The sequence below is a fragment of the Cavia porcellus genome, unplaced genomic scaffold (genome assembly GCF_034190915.1).
Source record: "Cavia porcellus strain 051 isolate PalLab524CR breed Dunkin Hartley unplaced genomic scaffold, mCavPor4.1 scaffold_11, whole genome shotgun sequence".
NCBI classification, from domain to species: Eukaryota; Metazoa; Chordata; class Mammalia; order Rodentia; family Caviidae; genus Cavia; species Cavia porcellus.
Window position 1 is genome coordinate 64,899,195 of NW_026947494.1, and position 19,610 is coordinate 64,918,804.

The following is a 19,610-nucleotide window of genomic DNA, read 5'->3' on the forward strand; positions in this document are numbered from 1 at the left end:
TGCTGCCAGCTTGTCACCATGACATATAGCCAGTGTGTGTGACTCTGAGAAGTCAGACACAGCATACTAGGAACATCATTCTGCTCTTGCGTGGGTGGGCTCAGGGCATTCTTTACTGTGTCTAGAAAGTAAAGAAAGATTTGCCCATGTCACATGTATTGGTTAGAGTTCTCTAGAGGAGCAAAAAGATACAGATACGAATATTGATACAGATACAGATACAGATACAAATACGGATATGGATACAGATACAATAGTGCTGGATGTTTCCTGAAGTAGCTTACAGGAACAGAGGCTGGAGAGTCCGTGGTGTCTGTCTGCATGCTTGACAGCCCAGGGACCCAGGATCTGCTTCAATCCACAGGCAAGAGGGGTGAAGAGTGCAGCGCCAGTCTGAGACTGAAGGCCTGGAAGCTCCCTGTAAAGTCACTGATGTGCATCTGTGGGAGGGGCTGGCGGAGCTGGAGTCTGATGTCCAAAGTGGTGGTGTAGCACATGACACAGCTACTCAAGGAGAGTGGAGCTCGACCCACAGGCTGACGTCCTCCTCCTTCCCTTCCATCCCTTCAGGTCGTGGGTTTCTGGGACAGGGCCACTCACGATCAGGACGGCTCTGCTCCCAGCATGCTGGCCTCTGTGCTGGTCATCTCCAGAGACACCCACTGATACGTCAGAAGTGGGCCCCACTGACCCACTGGGTGTTTCTTAGTCCAGTCAGTCACTACTAACAGTCGCACCACATGAGATGTGTGCTTTCTTAAAAATGAGGGACGCCACTTGGTTCATTCATTTTGTTACCCTTTTCCCAGATGGGTGGTCTCCTGTCCTAGGATTTCTCACATTGGCCCTCAGACCAGCAGCTAGGACATGGAGCTTTCCGAGGTGACAGCAGCTTGGAGGCTTGACTTAAGGCTGCAGCTTGTGAATGCCCTCAGTTTTAGCACCTCAGCTTCCCCGTTCTGGGACTTGCCACCCTGGATACATCTGACCTGGCTCCAAGAGGGGGGCCCACTCTCTCTTCCTGCCTTCCCCCAGGCCTGACTGATCCCTTGCACACAGGATCCACTCAGCAAGCACTGAAGGAAGGAACTTGCTGTGACAGTGTCTCATTCTGTCCTGTCAGGCAGTAAGTATGCCAAGGTGAGGGAGTGGGGCAGAACAGTCTTCTCCGCTCACAGGCCCAGAGACTGTTTCTCGAGTTCAATCAGAAGAGAAGGAATCAGTTTGTGGTAAGTCCTGGGATGACTGATCACAAAATGCAAAGAAAGGTTCTAAGCAGAGGCATTTTCAGAACTTCAGAAACTGGGAAGATAAAACTGCTATGTCACTGACTCGTCATTGCTAATGTGTCTTTCCTGTTGTTCCGGCCTCTGCAGAGACTCTTGGGAGACCTGATGTACTGAGCCCTGGTCCTAAGCATCACTTCCATCTCATGATCATTGGAGGACACAAGAAGCGTAACATCCTGAGCAGTGTGGTGCCTCTCTGTGGGGGCCAGTGTAACAGGAGTGACAAATGCTAGAGTTTTGTAATTCCTTCCTTCTTGTGACAAAATCTAGCAGCTCTGTGACTTTAGACTTCAGCAAAAATGCCTCCCATTCTTGACAATGTTTTAAGGACAGTTAAGTTTGAGCAAAGTGAAATTTCTTCCTGAAGCCACTCTCCTGGAAGTTTCATCACTGGGCAGTACGAGGACACAGATTGAAGGGATGACAGCCTGCAAGGGAGGGACACCAGTGTTCTGTGCATGTCAGGCACTCAGCACAGCATGCTATGCGTGCTTGGCTTGGAGCTTTAGGGAGAATAACCTGAGATCTTCCTAAAACAAGCAATAGAAATGCCGCTGTATCTGAATTCTCAATAAGCAGGGCAGAAAGCAATGGAGTTGGACTCAGCTGGGCCCCCCATGGACAGGTCAGTGGTTCTCAAAGTGTGGCTGCTGGGCCTAGGGCTTAGTGTCTCCCAGGGACTTATTAAACAGTGCAGTCTCAGCCTCTATGCAGCTCTGGAATCATATGGGTTGGCAAGTCTTCCCTGGGATTCCAGCGTGAAGACCACCAGCCTGACAGTGCTGGGCTAGGCACATCACACACGCTATCTTTCTGTTCCTTTAGATGAGTGCCGGCAAGCCTGCAGTACATGTGCCACAGTGGACTGTTTGTTATCATTGAAAGCCCCAAAAGATTTGCCATCACTGTTAACTTAGGTCCTCAAAGTAGGCGGGACAGTTAACTTTTGGTATCAGCTTGTCTGTGTTAAAGAACATGCAAGAAGCCAGGAAATACTTTTCCTGGGTGTGTTTGGGAGAGTGTTTCTCAAAAAGATGGGCAGCTGGCTGGGTAGAAGAGGAAGGAGGATCTACCCTCACCATCTGTGACTGAGGATGGAGGAGTGAAAAGACAGAGGCCAGGAGCCCTGGCTGAGCTGGGCTGTCAGGACTCTGGACTTCACTGCTGGCTCCCTGATTTTTCAGTTTGCAGAACTGTTGTGGGGTTTCCCAGCCTCCGTAGTCTTACAAGCCTATTCCCATAGTAAATCCCTACCACTGTGTTTTCTCTCTCTGTCTTGTTGGTTTTGAATATCTGAACAACTCTGCCATGGTAAGGATGGTCACTGTTAATGCAGTAAGGAAACAGATTCAGTGATGTTCCTGAGTGTGTCATATTTATACACCTGGAATTGGAGATTTCCAAAGGGCTGTTGGCAAGACCTGTGATCTTTCCACTTTATGTGTTTCTCAAACTAACATGTAATCGAGTCATCTGGGGACCAAGTGTAACAACATAGACTCTAATTCTGTGAGTCCAGAGAGAGGCTGAGAGTCAGTGGTGTGGAAGCATTTGTTGGTTTGTTTGTTATGTGAGATTGGACCCAAGGTCTTGGAACTGTACTATATCTTAGCCTGTTTTTATTTTGAGATGGGGTCTTGCTAAGTTGGCCAGGTTGGGCTTGAACTCATGATCCTCCTGCAGTGGAATTACAGCTGTGTCCCACCACATCACCTGGAGTCAGTAGCTTTGCCAGTTCCTAGGTGTCAGCTGTGCCCTGGGCCATCAGCTGTACACAGGCTCTCTGCCTGGTGCTTCTCTGCATGGTACCTAGTGCTCTGGTTTGTGTCTGGATATCCCCCAAAGCCTCATGCAGTCATAGATGTGGCTTTTCAGAGGTGACTGGATCTGCAGCATGTGATGCTGGGATTACAAGTGTATGGTTACTAAATCAACTCACGATGGGCATGGCTTAGTCCTGGATGGATCACAGGTGCCCCAACCTCAGTGTGAGTGCTACATATAAGGACAAGTGTCCTCACTTGTTTCTTACTTGCTGCTTGCAATGGTCTGTTTCTTCTCTGCCATACTGTCTTGGAACTAGCCAACTATGGACTGAAACCTGTGTATCTGTGAGCTAAATAAACCTTCCCTCCTTCCCTCCTTTAACGTTGGGTGTCAGGTACTTGTCTCAGCCATGAGAGAGTCACAAAGACACTCAGCCTCTCCTGTCTACAGAGTCAGATGCTGGGTCTTTCCAGACCTGCTGATTCAGCAGCTTCTGGATGGGGGTGGGTTTCACCAAACTTGAAGGTGATTCTGATTCATGCTTAGGTCTGAGAACCCTGCATCTGTTTCTGTATTAGTGTTAGTATTTGTCAAGTTCTGAAACAAAGTGGCCCTTACATTGTAAGTATTTTAAAGTCATTAAAGAGAATTAGATGAGAGGAAAAAAAGATAAAATATTGATGCCTGAATGGTAGATTACATAGTGTTTTTCCATTCAGTAAGGGTGCAGAAATCACATCATGAGGCTGAAGAAGGACAGTGCTTGCAAATGTGTGTTGAAGGTGCATTTGGTGGCCTGAGCTTTCGGAGGTGAGGGCCATTCTGACTGAGGAACACCACAGATGTGTGAACACACAGACCTGACATTACACAAGAGTGATGCTTAAACTTTTCCACAAGTGTATTTAACAGCAAAGAAAACCTATACTTGCCTAACGTACAGAGAACAATTTTGGAAAACAACTTGGGATTTTTCCTTTTAATCTTACATGATCTTAAAAATTCATGTGCCCTTTCATCTGTATCAAACCAATGCGTATTGCTTTGATATAAATAATATTTTAGTTACCACAAGATAAAAGCAGAGAGAAGCTGTGTTGGTTTTCCCGTTAAACACACAGAGTTTACTGACATGCAGAGACTGAGCTGGGGTCAGCACCTGTGCCCCCTCCCTCCTGGGGCACCACATGGAGACCCCAAGCGCAGCATAAGGTGGCCAAAGCTCCCTATGCTTGCAGAACCAGGCCAAAGGGATGGTTGGGGACAGGGACCCAGAATACTGCATGAGATGTTTTTGCACACTTAGGAGTGAGTTCAAAGATATGTCTTCAAGTGGTTTTTGAAAACAAAAGACAGAAAAGATCTTTGATGTATGCATTGGATCCATTTACTTTTTGAGCAAATGCCCATCAAAGCATTGTCGGTGAAGAAAGATAATCAAAATGTCCCAGGTCCTTGCACAATGTCACTGTCGTTTTCATTCCACGTAAAGGAAGGGGCTGTTGTGGAGGACTCAGCCCCATGGTCTGAGATCTGCATCCAGCTGTGCTGCATTTGAGGAATCTGGTCACACATGAAAGCATTTGGTTTTGTTGTGCATCATCAGATCAAGGGTGTTTGGTCTTTAAAAAATTGCTTAGCAAGTTAACTGTGGAATACCGAGATTATTTAAATAGATAGTACTTTTGTTTATCTTAATCAGTCATTTATCCCTTTTCGTAACATGGAGCAGGTGACACGTGAAAACAACAAGAGCGTAAATATGAGCTTAAAAACACTGGCCAGAATCTTCACTGAGCCAGCCCTGTGGTGTAGGATCACAATGTATTTAGTCCCTTCCTGTTGAATTACGAACACATGGGCCGATATGAACAGAGATCGTGTTTAAATAATTTCAACTGTTTTTAGCCTTCTACTGAACACAGGAGGAACCACTGGAAAGAGTCAGAGGACTGGAAAGCCAGGCTGGGGACCACGGTACAGTAAAATACTCCATGGCCTCAGTTTCTCCTCACCATAACTCTTTGCCTATTGTGTTAGACACTGTTGGCATCAAGGTGTGTGTGAGTGAGTGTGTGTGTGTGTGTGTGTGTGTGTGTGTGTGTGTGTGTGTGTTTTAGTCAGTTCTATACTGCTGTTTTAAAAATCACATTTTATGGGCCCTAAGACCAAAGGGAAATGAGAGTTTTACCAAGTTCAGGGGCGAGTTGATGGTCGCCTGTATCCCGGTGGTGAGGGGTTGTGATGGGTGTGTTGTGCATGTGTGGAGGCGCTCATTGTCACTCAGCAGAGACAAAACTACTGAGACGTTGCTGCCAAATGCTGTTCGCCATTCTAGGTGACTGAGCTGCATCCTGAGGGAGGCGTCCTGTGTTATTTCCTTGCTTGCTATTGTACTGATCCTGGCCTTGTTTTAATTGCCAAAATGTCTTATGATGTATTATTTTTTTATTTTATTTAAAGAGAAACAAAAAAAATTGGAGAAAAAAGGGTAGAAATAATACAGAATTACAGAAAAATAAACGGTAAGAAATCACCAGTTGATAAGTTACATAATTGTCATCTTAGAAATAGTTGTTCAGGTTACAAAACTAAAGTATATAAAGTGACATTCAAATAGTGATACTGCCAACAGTTCTGCTCAATGATCTAATAAAAACTTAATAATATGATTATCAGTCCTACACACTTGTTTTTTAAACATATCAAAACAGAACAAAACAGTTCAAAAAGAAACAAGTTAAAGAAATACAGATTTCAAAGCAAGTCCACTGGAGATCTTCACTGTTTATCTAATTATCTCTAGTTTCATACCAAATAGTTGTCCCCATCTTCATGCACATTAAATACATACTGCATATTATAGAACTAATCAAATCAGGATGATGAAGGCTTTTTAGGTCTTCAAGATCTGACATTGGGGAAGACAATAATGACTACCAAAGTATCTCTCATCCTCTTCGTAGTAATATTCTAATCTTTACATATGCTGAAATTGAACTTAAGAGACTAGACTAATACCACTCTGAGGAGTGAATAATGGTACTACTAGATTTTATATCATAATGCTACAGAATTAGCATTGGGTTTCTTAGTGTCTCTTCAGAGTATCTGTTCATTACACCTTGCATTATATAATCTGTTCCCATAAATAGTTTAAAAAAATCTTCCCATGTGTGAATTTCTACATGTATATCTATCCTCTCTGTATTATAGGGAAAAACAAAATCATAACAAGACAGCAAAACAAATTCCTAGAAAAACATGCAATGAAAAAGCCACATAAGACCACAATGTTAGGTGATCTACTGTAGGTACTATTCCTTATCTTTTATTTTCAATAGACTTGTCCACATCATCAGGCTTAATATAGTTAAGCATAGTATTACATAGCTATTTTTATAAAAACACAACTTTGAAAACATTGTAGGACTTGAGAGCTGTTAATAATCAAAAGTGGTATGGATATCTTTTACATCTTGTCATCTTCAGAATAGTGGCCTCTACTTTTAGGGTATCAAGCATACCCAATTCAAATAAAATCAGTCAAGGCAAAACCACAGTCTAATGAATTCTATTCAAATAAGATCAGTCATAGTAAGACAATGTAAGTAATACAGGGTTTCAGTTTAAGTTAATAGGAAATTAAGGATAGTTACCATGGTATAATCTGCTATTTTGGGGTCAGATGTCTATGCCCTCAAATCTGATATGAGTAGACAGACCGGAACAAATTAAGTCCAACTAAACAGAGCGATAAGACTACTGTGACTTTTAAATCCTGATACACTATTAACAATGACCTCTGCCTTTTTTATATAGTGTATCAAAGCTAGCTATACTAAAGATTATAGCTTACCATCTCTGCCTCATGTCTGCTACTCCACTTTACTGCTATAATTTGTCTACCTTACTCCCTCATTCCACTGTCTGCCCCGTTCATTGAGGCCTCTCTGCCACTATTGCTGTAATCCTGGTATCCTATCCTCTCTCTCTCTGGAATGTCCTTCAGCACTCTCTGTAGGGTTGGGTTGGTGGCCATGAACTCCCACAGTTCCTCCTTGTCTTGGAAACATCTTATTTCTCCATTAATTTTTTTTTTGTGTGTGGTACCAGGGATCAAACTCAGGACCTCACCTTTGGTAGGCAGGCACTTAAGCCATTGAGCTAAATCCCCAGCCCTCTCCATTAATTTTGAGAGAGAGTTTTTCTGGGTATATCAGTCTTGGTTGCAAATTATTTTCTTTCAGGGCTTGGAATATTTCTCCTCAGGCCCTTCTCGATTTAAGAGTTTTTGTTGATAGGTCTGTTGTTATTTTGATAATTTTCCCATTGTAGGTTATCTACTTCTTTCCCCTGGCTGCTTTTAGTATTCTGTTCTTTTGGTGGATTTCTGGAATCTTGATTATTGTATGTCTGGGTGTAGATCTGTTTTGGTTGTAGGTAGCCGGAGTTCTGTATGCCTCATTTATCTAGGTATCATTTCTTTTTCCTGTACTTGGGAAGTTTTCCTTTAATATATCTGTAAATATTCTTTGTATTTCATTTTTGGTTGCTTCTGCTTCCTCGCTCACTTGCTTTATTCTTAAGTTATGTATCCTTTTGTTGTCTTCTAGCCTTTGAATTGTTTCTTTTTGGTTCCTTGTTATTTTTAAGAGGTCCTTTCTTTCATGATCATATATCATAAATCTCTCTTCAAGTTTCAAAAGGCTAACTTTAATTTCTGTCGAGACATTTTGCCAGTGTTCAATGGAGTTTTTAGTTTCTGGTTATCTGGATCTGTTTCATATATTCTAGGTTATGTTTAAATTCTTCATCAGAGGTTTCTCTTTCTTTTCTGATTTCCTCCGTTCTTCCATCTGTGTTCTCTTGGGTGGGGCTTATCATTTCTTTAATTAATCTCTTTATATCTTGCCTCACTTGGATCAAAAGTACAGTTTTAAATTCGTCTATGAGGTCATGAAGGTATTTCTTTATTTTGGCTGATGCTGTATCTAGTATTGGACAATTACTGTGCTGGTTCTCTTCTGTGTTTACTTCTCCTGGGCTTATTTTCTCACGTTCAGCAGCTGGAGATTTTTTTTTTTTATTTCTATCTCTTGTCATATTTTTGGTTTCTTTCAGACTGGAGTGTCCTGGCGGTCTCTGGCCCTCTCCGTATTGCTTAGGGCCTTTCTGAAGCATGCTGACTTGAGTTTTTGCTGCCCTCCCAATTTGCTGTTATCTGAGGTAGGCAGGGATGCAGGAACAGTGCAGGCTAGCCTCCAGCCTCTGTGCCAGTCAATCAGCAAGTTAGGCTGTATCTTGTGGACGTCACAGAGTCATGACTATTTTGTATCTGCCTATTGGATCCCAACCAGACAGCCCCAGCAGATCCTGCCAGTTCTCTCTGGGCCAGAAGTGGCTGGCTGATGTCACCGCAGTGCAGGGCTCTGCCCAAATCCCAGCTGACCTCTACCAGACAATCTCTGCGCCAGTAGTGACTATCTGATGTCACCGTGGTGCTGGGTCTGCCCAATTCCAAGATGTCCTCTACCAGTCCTTTCTGTGTTGCTGATGCCGTCATGGCGCCAGGCTCTGGCCAATTTCAAGATGTCCTCCACTAGACCTCTCTGCACCAAGGGTGATTCTCTGATGTCACCATGGCCTGGGCTCTGCCCAACTCGAAGATGTCCTCCACCAGACCTCTCTGTGTCACTGATGCTGCCGTGGTGGCGGGCTCTGCCCAATTCCAAGATGTCCTCCAGCCAGCGACAGCAGCCATGGGACCCAGTCCCTAGTACTCACCAGGACTGAATGCAGATCTGCCTCTTGGGTCCACTGCACATTGCGCTGCTTGTCTTCACTGTGTTTCTGGCATAGCGCAGATTGGTCAGAAAACTGCATGGTGTCCAGCTTCAGAGCTCAAGAGCTTCTTGCAGTCTCCTCTGGTGCAGTTGCCAAAAGCCAATACAGCTTTTCCTGTTGGATCCACTGGTCAGTGTGCCGCATTAAGGGTTCGGGATTCACAAACTCCCATTATTGGCAGCCGTAGTCTCAGCACAACCTTAAATCCTCCGGCCACGCCTAGTACAGCATGGAATGGGGCTCAGTGAATACATCGGGCTTCAGCTCTCCATCCATGCTTTTCCTTCCTTTTCCCAGTTTTATTTTTCCCTTCGGTTACTGCCTTGGTTAATAAGAATTGTTATCCATTCATCTGGCCCTCTCCATATTCTAGCATCTAATATGATTTCTCCGCAGAGACGCTGTGCCCAATCCCCTAGCAAGCCACCATTTTTGAAACTCCTCTTATGATATATTATTAAAAGGTTGATTTAAACACATCAAGAGAGATGTTTTCATATCATTATGTCTCGGGGCTTCTCTCCAAACATTTAAGTTCATTGACAGCTCCATGATTCATAAAATCAGTCAATCAGATTAATACAGATCAGCGCTGTGAGCAGTTACCATGGTGATGTTTGTGCTTCTTAGCCCAACAGCTGCTGCACACAGTTCCCCACCTCTGGTGTGACATACAATGGCGACCTGCTGTGCCCAGGCTCCTGGGTTTCAGGCTGGTCTTGATTTCCTTCATCTTGTTGACATCACAAATCTTGAAATGGCACCTCAATCTTCCAGTTTTAACTATCCATCCATAACTCACCTGAATGCATATACTTTCTTAGTGAAAAGTTGTAAACATATAGGAGAACTGGAGGAATGTAAGTTAATTCCCCTGTACCCACCTCTGTCGTTCTGCAGTTTTACTTGATCCAGTTTCCACCTGTGTCTACGCCAACCCTCCTATTTTTTTTTTTTTTTGGTAGATTTGCAACTGTCCAGAGTTACTAACATTGGAACATTGCACTATCCCTTGCTGCTGCAGCATCTGTGTCATTAACAGGAGCTTAATACTTGTTTAAGAGGTTTTAAGGTAGACGCAAAACATGCTAATGTGCAAGTCTTAAAGACTGAGTCCACTGAGTCCCGATGAGTGTGAGGCCATCCAGATAGCAAACTTGCCCCTGCACAAGTCCACCAGTGCCACATACCTGTCCCTGTGCACAGGAGGAGCCACTGCTCTGAGCTATGTAACCATAGGCTGGGCAGAGCTTCATCACTGCTTGTATTCATTTCATGTTTTTGAAATGCATCTGTGCTGTGTTCATAGTCATTGTCACATCAGTCTGCACCCCCAAACCCCTAAGCTTTTTCTGGTCAAGAACCCCTGGGCTGCTCCCAGTTCTTGGCTGCCTTGAACATTCTTCTGCAAGTCCATCTGTGAATACATGCTTCTGTTTAACTGGTTTAGTTCCTTAGACCCCAGGTTAACAAACCAGGGCCTGTGACAGCCCTGGGTCTTTCCAGAGAGAGCAGTGGAAGAAAGAGCAGTTGGTCCTAGGGCTAGAAGGACTTCAGTTGGTCCTGGGCTCTACTGTGTGACACTGGCAAGTCACAGAACCCATGCAGGCCTTGACCTTCTTGTCCCTCAGGGAATGGTGCACCTTCCTCTTCTGCAGGGCCACTTTGCAATGCTTAGCTTGCAGTGGGAGCAGTTGGGAACCATAGAAGGGGCGGCTGCTGTCTCAGGGTGGAGCTCAACCCTGTGCCTGCTCCATGGTCCTACAGCCCCTGCACCTTAGAACTCAAGCCGCATCTGTGTTCCCAGTGCATTCTGCTGAGTGTGGTGACAAAAATAATTTTGATAGAATAATTTCCACCCAGGTATAAATAACTGATGGTCTTAGAGCTCCATGGAGAAGGCACTTATTGTGAGAGAATTTTGTCATCCACATGCATCTTTAGTTGAGAGATGGGGTACGAGGGAGAGATGCACAGATCACTCACCAGAGAGATTATGGTTGAAAACCCGTTGCTGAGCTGGATGTAGTGGCTCACAGCTATATTTCTATCACTCTGGAAAACTGAGGCAGAAGGATCACAAGTTTGGACCCAGACTGGGCAACTAATTGACTTAACAAAACCCTGTCCCAAAATTTTCAAAAGGCTGACGATGTAACTCTGTGAATAGTTTGGGTTCCAGGTACCAAACCAAACCAAAAAACAACAGTGGCTTCTCGGGTGTGACAGGTGCTGCCTTTGGTAGGAACCTCACAGAATGAGTCACCTTGCAGGACCCTGCCAGCAGAAACTGAGGGATCCCAAAGTGTCTCTGGTCATAAAGCTAGGAGTGTCCACATTCTGGGGTGGGCAGTGGGCACAGAGTCTATCAGAGGCCTTGAGCCAGGGTGGAGGTACATGTTCAGCTTACTAAGTACCAAATGCAGCGCCGTGTGGAAAAAGAGGACAAAAGCCACCTTGGTTGATGGAACTGTGGCTCCCACCCCTCCTAGTGCCCTCTCTGCCCCTCAGGTAGCTAAAATGCATTCTCACCTCAGAGAAAGGGTTGCACCTGCGGGGCCAGTGTGGGGCTGTGCTCAGCCAGCTGTTCCCATGGGCTGGGAAGGATAAGCAAAGGGGCTTTTTGTGGGAAGCTGTGGGCCTTTTCTCCTAAAGAAGAGGTTGTATTTTCATTCAGAGAGCAAAGCTAAGCATGTAACAGATCACTTGCTTTTGAGTAGAGCCAGTTGCAAATACAAAACAAAACTTTCATTTCTTGGGTACCATATAAAAGTTCACACTGAGTTTAGTTGCTTCGTAGCAAAAAGTGCCATAATCATGGGACAACTGAGTCAGAGACGCACAGTGACATCCTGACCAAGGCATCACGCCAGTGGATCCTGTAGCTTTCTGTAATTATGAGAGGGAACTGTGTAGCAGAGCTGGTGGAAAGCCTCACTTGAGCCCTTCTGTTCTGTGAGCTGCTTGGAGTGGTTCTACTAAGCTGGGACATCTCGTCTGAGGCTGATAGACATAGGTTTCTGGGCCTCACCCGTGTTGCTCCCAAGCCATACTGGTCTCCCTTCCCGAGCTCACCTACCTCCAAATTAATCCTACCACTCGTTGAACAGTTGCAGAGGTTTAACAGGTTAAACCCTGGATGGAAAGAAGTTGGTAGATGGATAGGGAAGCATTGCAATCATTAGATAGAACAAAATGAAAGAAATTCAGAACTCCAGAAAAACATTGCTTTTTCTTGATGACTTCATTTTGTGTGTTAGCAAAAAGTCATTAACACACAGAAATATCTGCTAATGAGAAAGAACTAGGTGCAAAACAGCATCATAAGTTTAGCTCTCACTGTGAAAATCATTTTATAGATTGACTATCATTGAGCACTTAAAGAGCTTTGTAGGGAGGTGATTAAAAGTCCTAGATTTCAATTCAGATTATTTTGTAGCACGGCAAAATTTTATAACGCATCTAACACAAACAGGCTGTAGATCTGCCTTTTAAATATCACTTTTGCCTTCCCGCATTTCTATAGGACACGCAGACGTGCTTCTTAGAAAGTGTGTCCCTGAGGTACTTCCACCTCTCAGCTCACAGCTTGGAGTTCTGAGAGTAAAAGGGAGCCTCTCTATCCTATCACGTCCTGGTCATCTCTCATCTGCTCTGCTTTCTGTGCAACTTCTTGCTTTCTTGCAGTCCTCAGAGATTCTTAACTAACTTGTTTGAGAAATGTAGCAAATGTCATATTTTAAAATCTCTCTCTTTTTTTACCAAATCTCTGAACAACTTCAGATGCACAAGATTCATCGTGATTCCGGAGACAGTTCTCAGACAGGTGAGGCTGCTTCAACTTAACTCTGATGTGCAGAGGGACTGTTGTAGGTTCAACTCCACCAGTGGCTCTAAAGGAGTTTAGATTGACTTTGACCTGGTATCTGGATTGCCAGAATCTTCTATCAGAAGGTCAGAGGGCCAGAGAGAAAGTAGGAATCCCCCCCAAATTCTTACATCCATGACAACCTTATTTATTGAGTGCCTCCCTCAACTTCATTTCTTTTCTTGGCTGGAGATTGTTTGAAGCAGATAAACCCCAAAGAGAGCGGCCCAAAGTCTAGGGGGATGCTGGGTAGGGACAGGGTGGTGGCTCAGCTGTGTTGCGTCTTTCTGGGAGGCAGGGCCCTGAGTTCCTGTTCAGCCCCCACCCACTCATCTCAGACCTTGGGCAGGACTCTTTCTGACCATTGGATTCATTGTCCATAAATGAAAAGTTGGACATGATGACCTCAACATCTGGAAAGCCCAAGAATTATCTGACCATTAAAGGAAAGAAATAAGTCTATTACTACAGATTTACTATTCTCCATCTTGTAAGGATTACAAACAGCCATTCTGTGCCTTGTTGGTGCCTGAAATCAAAACCTGAGCTAACTATTTAGTCCATCTCCCTGACTCTAAAATGACCATATTTAGCCTGCTCGGAAAGATTCATTCATTCTTTCTGCCCTTCATTGTCTCCATTTATAAAATGAATTAACAGTGCTCATCTCATTAACGAGCACTAGGGAAGACAGTGGATGTAATACCTAGCAGTAGCTGGTGTTTGCCAGTGTGATATCTTTCCTCACTTTTCCTGAAAACATTCTAGGTCAGAACAACCCTGAGTGACATAGCATTACCCATCCAGGTACACAATCTGTCCTACAGATATTTTAGTTTCTTACATACTTAGCATGAAGGTATTACTTTAACAACTTTAATGTACTTCTGTGAACCTAAAAGTATGAGCCTTTTGTACCCATTAGAGTACCCAGAATTGCCTGTCAATAGGTGCAGAGCATGGAGTCTTGGCATTTCCACCACCGCTTTTTAGCTCTTTGACTTTGGATTACTTATATAATGTCTCCAAGTGTAGACTCCTTATTAGTAAAATGTAGACACACTTTGTAGCTTTTAGAACTGTGATAATTTTTTAAAAATTTTATTTAAAAAATACTAAAAACAAAATGGATAGAAATAAGACATATATTCAGAGAAAAAATAAACAGTAAGAAATCAATAGTTGATGTTTACATACTGTCCTTTTGCAAATAGTTGTTCAAGATACAAAAGTGGAGCATATAAAGTGGGAATTCAAACAGCAAGACTGCAAACAGAAGTGTGGTAATTCTTAAATGAAGTAATTATTATATTTAAAGTATATGGCGATAGGGAAAATGAAGCCCAGAAGGCTGTGCTGTGCTGTGCTGCAGGTCAAGGGTGGCAGCGATGGTCAGGGCCCCAGGCAGCGAGGTTTTGGCACAGGTGTACCTCGCTGGTGTTAGTGTGGATAACAAGTGTTCAAGGTCAGTGCTGCAGCGGCTGCTATGGGGTAGACCCCTGTGACTGCACAGCCGGGCTGCCCTAAGGACTGGTGATCTGCGTGGCTGATCCTACAGAGAAGGTGCGGCACCGAGCTGAGCACCGAGGTAAAGGCGAGGGCAGGTGCCTCCTTCTCCAAGCTGCTCGGATCTCCAAGGACCCTCCCCGGAGCTAAGCTGGTGACACAGTGGTGTGATGCCTAGCACATAGTAGGTGCCTGGACAGAGAAAGAGAAAGATAAAAAACAGGATTGGGCAGGGGACATGGCTCAGCATCACAAGCAACTGCCTGGTAAGCATGAGGTCCTGAGTTTGTGTCCCAGTACAAAAAGCAAAAAACAAAAACTCCTTTCTCCTTTTTCTGATTTAAAATTTTTAATTTATTCTACAGACATCTGTCAAGAATAAATAATGAATTGATTTAAATGTCCTTGCTTTAGCCTTTATGGAAGAACTCCAAAATTTCGATCATTTCAATTGCTGTAAGTTCTCTTAGTTCTGAGGCAAAATTAAGAAGAGTACATATTCTCTATCTTTGAATAAATTCCACTAAATGATTTAGAATCCAATCAACAGCCTGGGTCACAGCCTTGAAACTAACCTCTCTACTTTTAGCTTTATTTAAAATCTACATTTTTTAATTTTTTAAATATTGAAGACTAATGTCTAGTTTATTATTTGATAAATAAATGTTAGGAATATACATGATCATTAAGCCTCTGCATAGGCTAAAAACAAGTGTCTTATGTAAAGCAAATCAGTTTCTCAGTGTTTGAAAGCTACCATAGAACCTGGGGAGAGTCCCTTCAATCACTGCTGTCTCTAGAGCTCTTGATAAAGAAATACAGAAACTTGCATCCAGGGATAGGAAAATTAAGGCAAGGTCTGGGAGATGAGTAGTAAATAGTTTGGTATTAAGACAAGGCTATGTGGCTGTGGTGTTCAGATTAACTTTATTACAGCTCTTCCTTTACTTTCTGCTATACAAGTATAATTCAGGTTTAGTTATTGACTTAACCATTTTCTTACTAAATCAGAATTCTTAAGATATTAACATGGTTTTAAAAAGTACACTAAAAAGTGTCTTAAGGGATATTTTGAAGTGGAAATAGCAAATAGTGAAGCCATAAGATAGCATCAGTGTGTGTGTGTGTGTGTGTGTGTGTGTGTGTGTGTGTGTAAGATACGAACCACATGCATGGGTGTGCTCCATCTGCAGCTGATGCCATGTGGATGTGATCACGCTAGCTCAGTGGTACTCTACACACTACCTGCTTCCTGCAGGGCAGACACTGCCCTGAGGCCGTTGCTCCTCATAAGTCCTGCACCCAAGGACAAGGCCTGGGGATATGTGTTCCCGAAGCCACCTCTGCTGCTGCAGCAGGTGTATGCTGTGGTGCTCACTGGGGATGAGTTTTTGCAATGTTAAGTTCAAAGTCTGCAAATATTTCTGCAGCACTTTAAAATGCTTTCTTGTCCCTCCTTACAAAATAAGGACAAAAGTGAGAGCTTAGCCTTTGGAAATTGTTTGTGCTATGAAACTGCTCCTGTCTCTGGGCCCATTAGGGAAAATGCACCCTTAGGGAACCAAGAGACCATCTAGAGTCTAACTTGCAGAGCGACTCCAAACTCGTCTGAATGTTTCTCAAATGATACAAAATATCTGTGGGTGTCCCTGGTGTTTGGTTGCCTCTGATATTCCCACAAGTCTTCCCCTTCCAGCTGAGTATATTGAACCCCCACAGAGGTTAGTGTTTACTCAGGATGATACTGGACTCCTGGAGGAAATCACCTTTGATGGTAAGCTCCATTCCCATGATGCAGCATGGTTCAAGAAACACAGGAAGGCAGCGTTTTCCTACTAATAGGACTGTAACTCTGCTTAGTACTTCTTAAAATTATTTTTTGGTGCTTAAAAAGTAACCATTTCCTTCAAAGAAGAAGAGAAAAGTATGTAATATGTTGCCAGCTAACCACCCTCCTGTTTCTGATACACCCCAGAGCTCCATTCCATCCGACACAAGAACAGGAGAAAAGAGTCCATCGATGTGAAGTCCATATCGTCAAGAAGTAGTGATGGTGAGAAGCACTTCTGATTTCTTTGACCCTTTGAAAATATAGAAAATGACAGGCATTTGTTCAAGACTTGGTCAGCGGATAGACTCCAAGGAGAGTTGTTAGGATTGCCCACCACCAGTAAACTGAAAGGGTCCGAATTGTTGAAAGGTTCTGCGCCCTCTGCAGTCCTCAGCTTCTCCAGGAAGGGTCCCAGGCCTTCTGTTTCATGGCCACTGAGCAGTCTCCATGTGGCCACGCTCAAGGCTAGGTGTCCAGTGTCCCCAACCAGTGCACAGCCATTTGTCACTGTACCTGGTACACCCACTTAATTTCCCTTCCCTTATCATCATAAAAATGGCAAATCATGAGTTCAGTGACCCAGGTCCAAGTAACCAGTTGGATTTGTGGGGAGCTGGAAAAGTGGAAGGCAATTCTGAAATGGTACTTTACAGTGCCTGGGAAACTTTGATCTTTACAGAAATAAGAGGGTCTTCAGGCATGGCTGGGATGGGGGCCCGGGAAAGGGAAGGTGGTGGGTTGCGTTTTATTGGCAATACCTGGGACGTTGAAGGGGCAGGAGGTGGGGGCTGGGGAGTCCTGAGGTGGAGCCAAAGCCAGGGCAGAAGGCTGGCAAGCCAGGTGAGTAGAGTCCCGTGAGCTAAGGGCAGGAGGCATCAGGAGAAAGTGGGGCAGAGAGCCGGAGCCCCAGAGCTGAGAGGGCCAGTCGGACTGCACTGGTGCATTCGGGGCTTTCTGCTGCATCCTGTGGTGCTGGAGTGGAGCTCAGAGCCTTACTGTGTTAGGCAAGGACTCCTCAGCCCACATTTGGTTTGTGCCTGGCAACTGGAAGGCTAGGCTGTGCAGGCGCAGGAGGAGACAGTGTCTGTGACAGAAAGGAGGCCCCAGGGCAGTATTTCAAAGGACTGGAGAGGTCTGGAAGGCCTCCAGTCACGGTCCGAAGCCTGAGAACAAGGCAAGGAGCTAAAGTCTCAAGATAGGGGCACAACTCAGAGAGTGAGGTAGGTGGGCTGGCACAGTTTGAGGGCGAGGGCACAAACAGCAAGCACACACACTGGCGTGAGGGTTGGGCCAGCTCACTTGGGAAGGCAGCTAGAGCCGGTCCCAGTGACAGGCAGCACACAGACCAGACTGTGGTGGCAGCCACATGACAGGAGCGGGCCACTCCCACTGCTGTCTCTTAAGATGCAGCTGTCTCTCCTGCCTGCCTGGAGAGAGGATGGGAACAGTGCTTTTCAGTGAGGGCCTCCACCTTCCCCACTTAAACCATCCATGAGGATTACTTTTTCACGTATGTAGTAATTTTTAGGCTAAACTTTCTGCCAATTAGAGCCAGGCCCACCATGTGCTCTTGTGTTACAAACCTAGAGGTGACGCTGCCCCAGTCCACTTGAAGGGCGGCTCCCCTTCTGCCCTGCACCGTGACATGAACCTCACCTCCCTGCCACACTGCACTCTTAACCTGCCCCATAGCCCAGCTTTGGGGTGGAAGGACTGGAACTGTCCATGGGCTTTAGGGACCTGTGGGAAAGGGGAACTGGGACCCACCAGCCTCTGAAGTTCCCAGTCCACTTGTCACCCGAGTGCCTTGCCAGACCACCTCTCTACACACGGGCAGGTCGCAGCTGGGAATAAAAGGCAGGTGAATTTCTTGATTTGGGGGTGGGGGTGGGGGTGGGTATCAGTCCTGGGAGAATCCTGTCCCCAGGTCCGTGCAGAGACTTCCTAGCAGCATTAGGCTGAACCACCAGAATGGGACACATCTCTCTCAACTTCTCTCCAGCCCCTAGCCTGCAGAACCGTCGCTACCCATCCATGGCGAGGATCCACTCCATGACCATCGAGGCGCCCATCACGAAGGTGAGTGGCTGCTGCCATCTCATTCCACAGTCAGGGTCCCCAACCCCAGGCTCCGGGCTAGAGACAGAGAGCTCTCTGGAGCACACCAGCTAGTGGGAGAAACAGGTGCTAAGCACACATTAAGTGTGTAGTTGTAAATAAGAGGAAGTGCTGGGAAGGAGAACCTTAGGGCTCTCTGAGGAAAAGAGAGGGGGGCGAGGCCCAGGGGAGGCTGCTCTGTGCAGGAAGTCTGTGAAGCAAGGGCCCGGGACTCTGAGGAGAGAGTGCAGAAGTGGAGCCAAGGTTCCTGGAAGGAAGTCAGGAGCTGGAGCTTGGCAGCCGGGGAGCATACGAGGTGCAGGTGTGGCACCGGCTGGGCTGCTCTGTCTGTGGAGCCGTAATGGGGCCGGAACTGTTGAATGCAACAGAAGGCCTGCAGGGGTTCATAGTAGGGTGGATGCGATCAGGCGTGTGACTGGCCAGGACTCCAGAGGGTATGTGGGGGTTGGATCTGAATAGCAAAAGAGAAGAGAACAAGCTGGTTAGAGGTTTCACGCAAATTCCTGGCTAGAATCTGTGGCAGCTGAGCCTAGACCTGCGGCCGAGGGCGCAGAGAGAACTGGATGGGTAAGAAATGTTAGTCCAACATCAGAGGGGCTTAGAGGGGCTGTCAGGGCCAAGAGAGGACAGTGCGAAGGCCCAAGGCTGCCCAGGGCTTCTGTCCACAGGGCGGGAGCCAGAGGAGAAAGCCTTTGTGTGTCTCTGCTTTCTTGGAGGGAAGAGGAACAAGAACCTCGAGGTCACGTTCAGCTGTGCAGGTGTTCAGTAGCTGCATCAGGCAGGCAGGCAGACCTGCAGTTCTGTAGCCAAGGGACCAGGGCAGGGGCTGAGTCCTGGGGCTGGGGGGACATGAGCATCCAGACATGGAAAGGAAAGGTCATTTCTGAAGGGCCATGGAGTGAGAGAGGCCCACGCCGAGCTCTGAGGAGCCTGAGGTGACAGTCTGGTCCTGAGGGGAGGACGTGGGGCAGCGCAGTGCTTCAGCAGAGGCACTGCCCTGGGACAATACGGTGTCCTCACTCATTTTTTACTGAATGCCAGGCACAAGCAGAGCCTACTGCCCTCTGCTTTGCTTCTTCTCTTTTCTTTAGGTCATAAATATAATCAATGCAGCCCAGGAAAATAGCCCAGTCACAGTGGCAGAAGCCTTGGACAGAGTTCTGGAGATTTTACGGACCACGGAACTCTACTCTCCTCAGCTGGGAGCCAAAGATGAAGACCCGCACACCAGTGACCTGGTTGGAGGCCTAATGACTGTGAGTGCAGAGCTGCCCAGGAAGCGCAGGCCACTGGGTTCAGGGCCCTTAGAGTCCCTCCGACCTCCCGGAGTTTCCTTGCAGCTGTGGAGTACTGCAGTGTAGGCAAGCAACAGTACTGATGGCCA

General features: G+C 45.7%; 1 protein-coding gene across 12 annotated transcripts in view; it reads left to right on the forward strand.

Annotated features, from left to right (window-relative positions):
* Positions 1–19,610, forward strand: part of Pde8b (phosphodiesterase 8B) — a 252,310-nt gene that overhangs the window by 209,228 nt on the left and 23,472 nt on the right. For all 12 annotated transcript variants that reach the window (XM_063258386.1, XM_063258387.1, XM_063258377.1 and 9 more), the window contains 4 exons: positions 12,687–12,729; positions 16,253–16,330; positions 18,111–18,187; positions 19,318–19,482. In XM_063258386.1, coding sequence (XP_063114456.1) covers positions 12,687–12,729; positions 16,253–16,330; positions 18,111–18,187; positions 19,318–19,482 — 363 coding nt within the window. The remainder of the gene's footprint in view (positions 1–12,686; positions 12,730–16,252; positions 16,331–18,110; positions 18,188–19,317; positions 19,483–19,610) is intronic.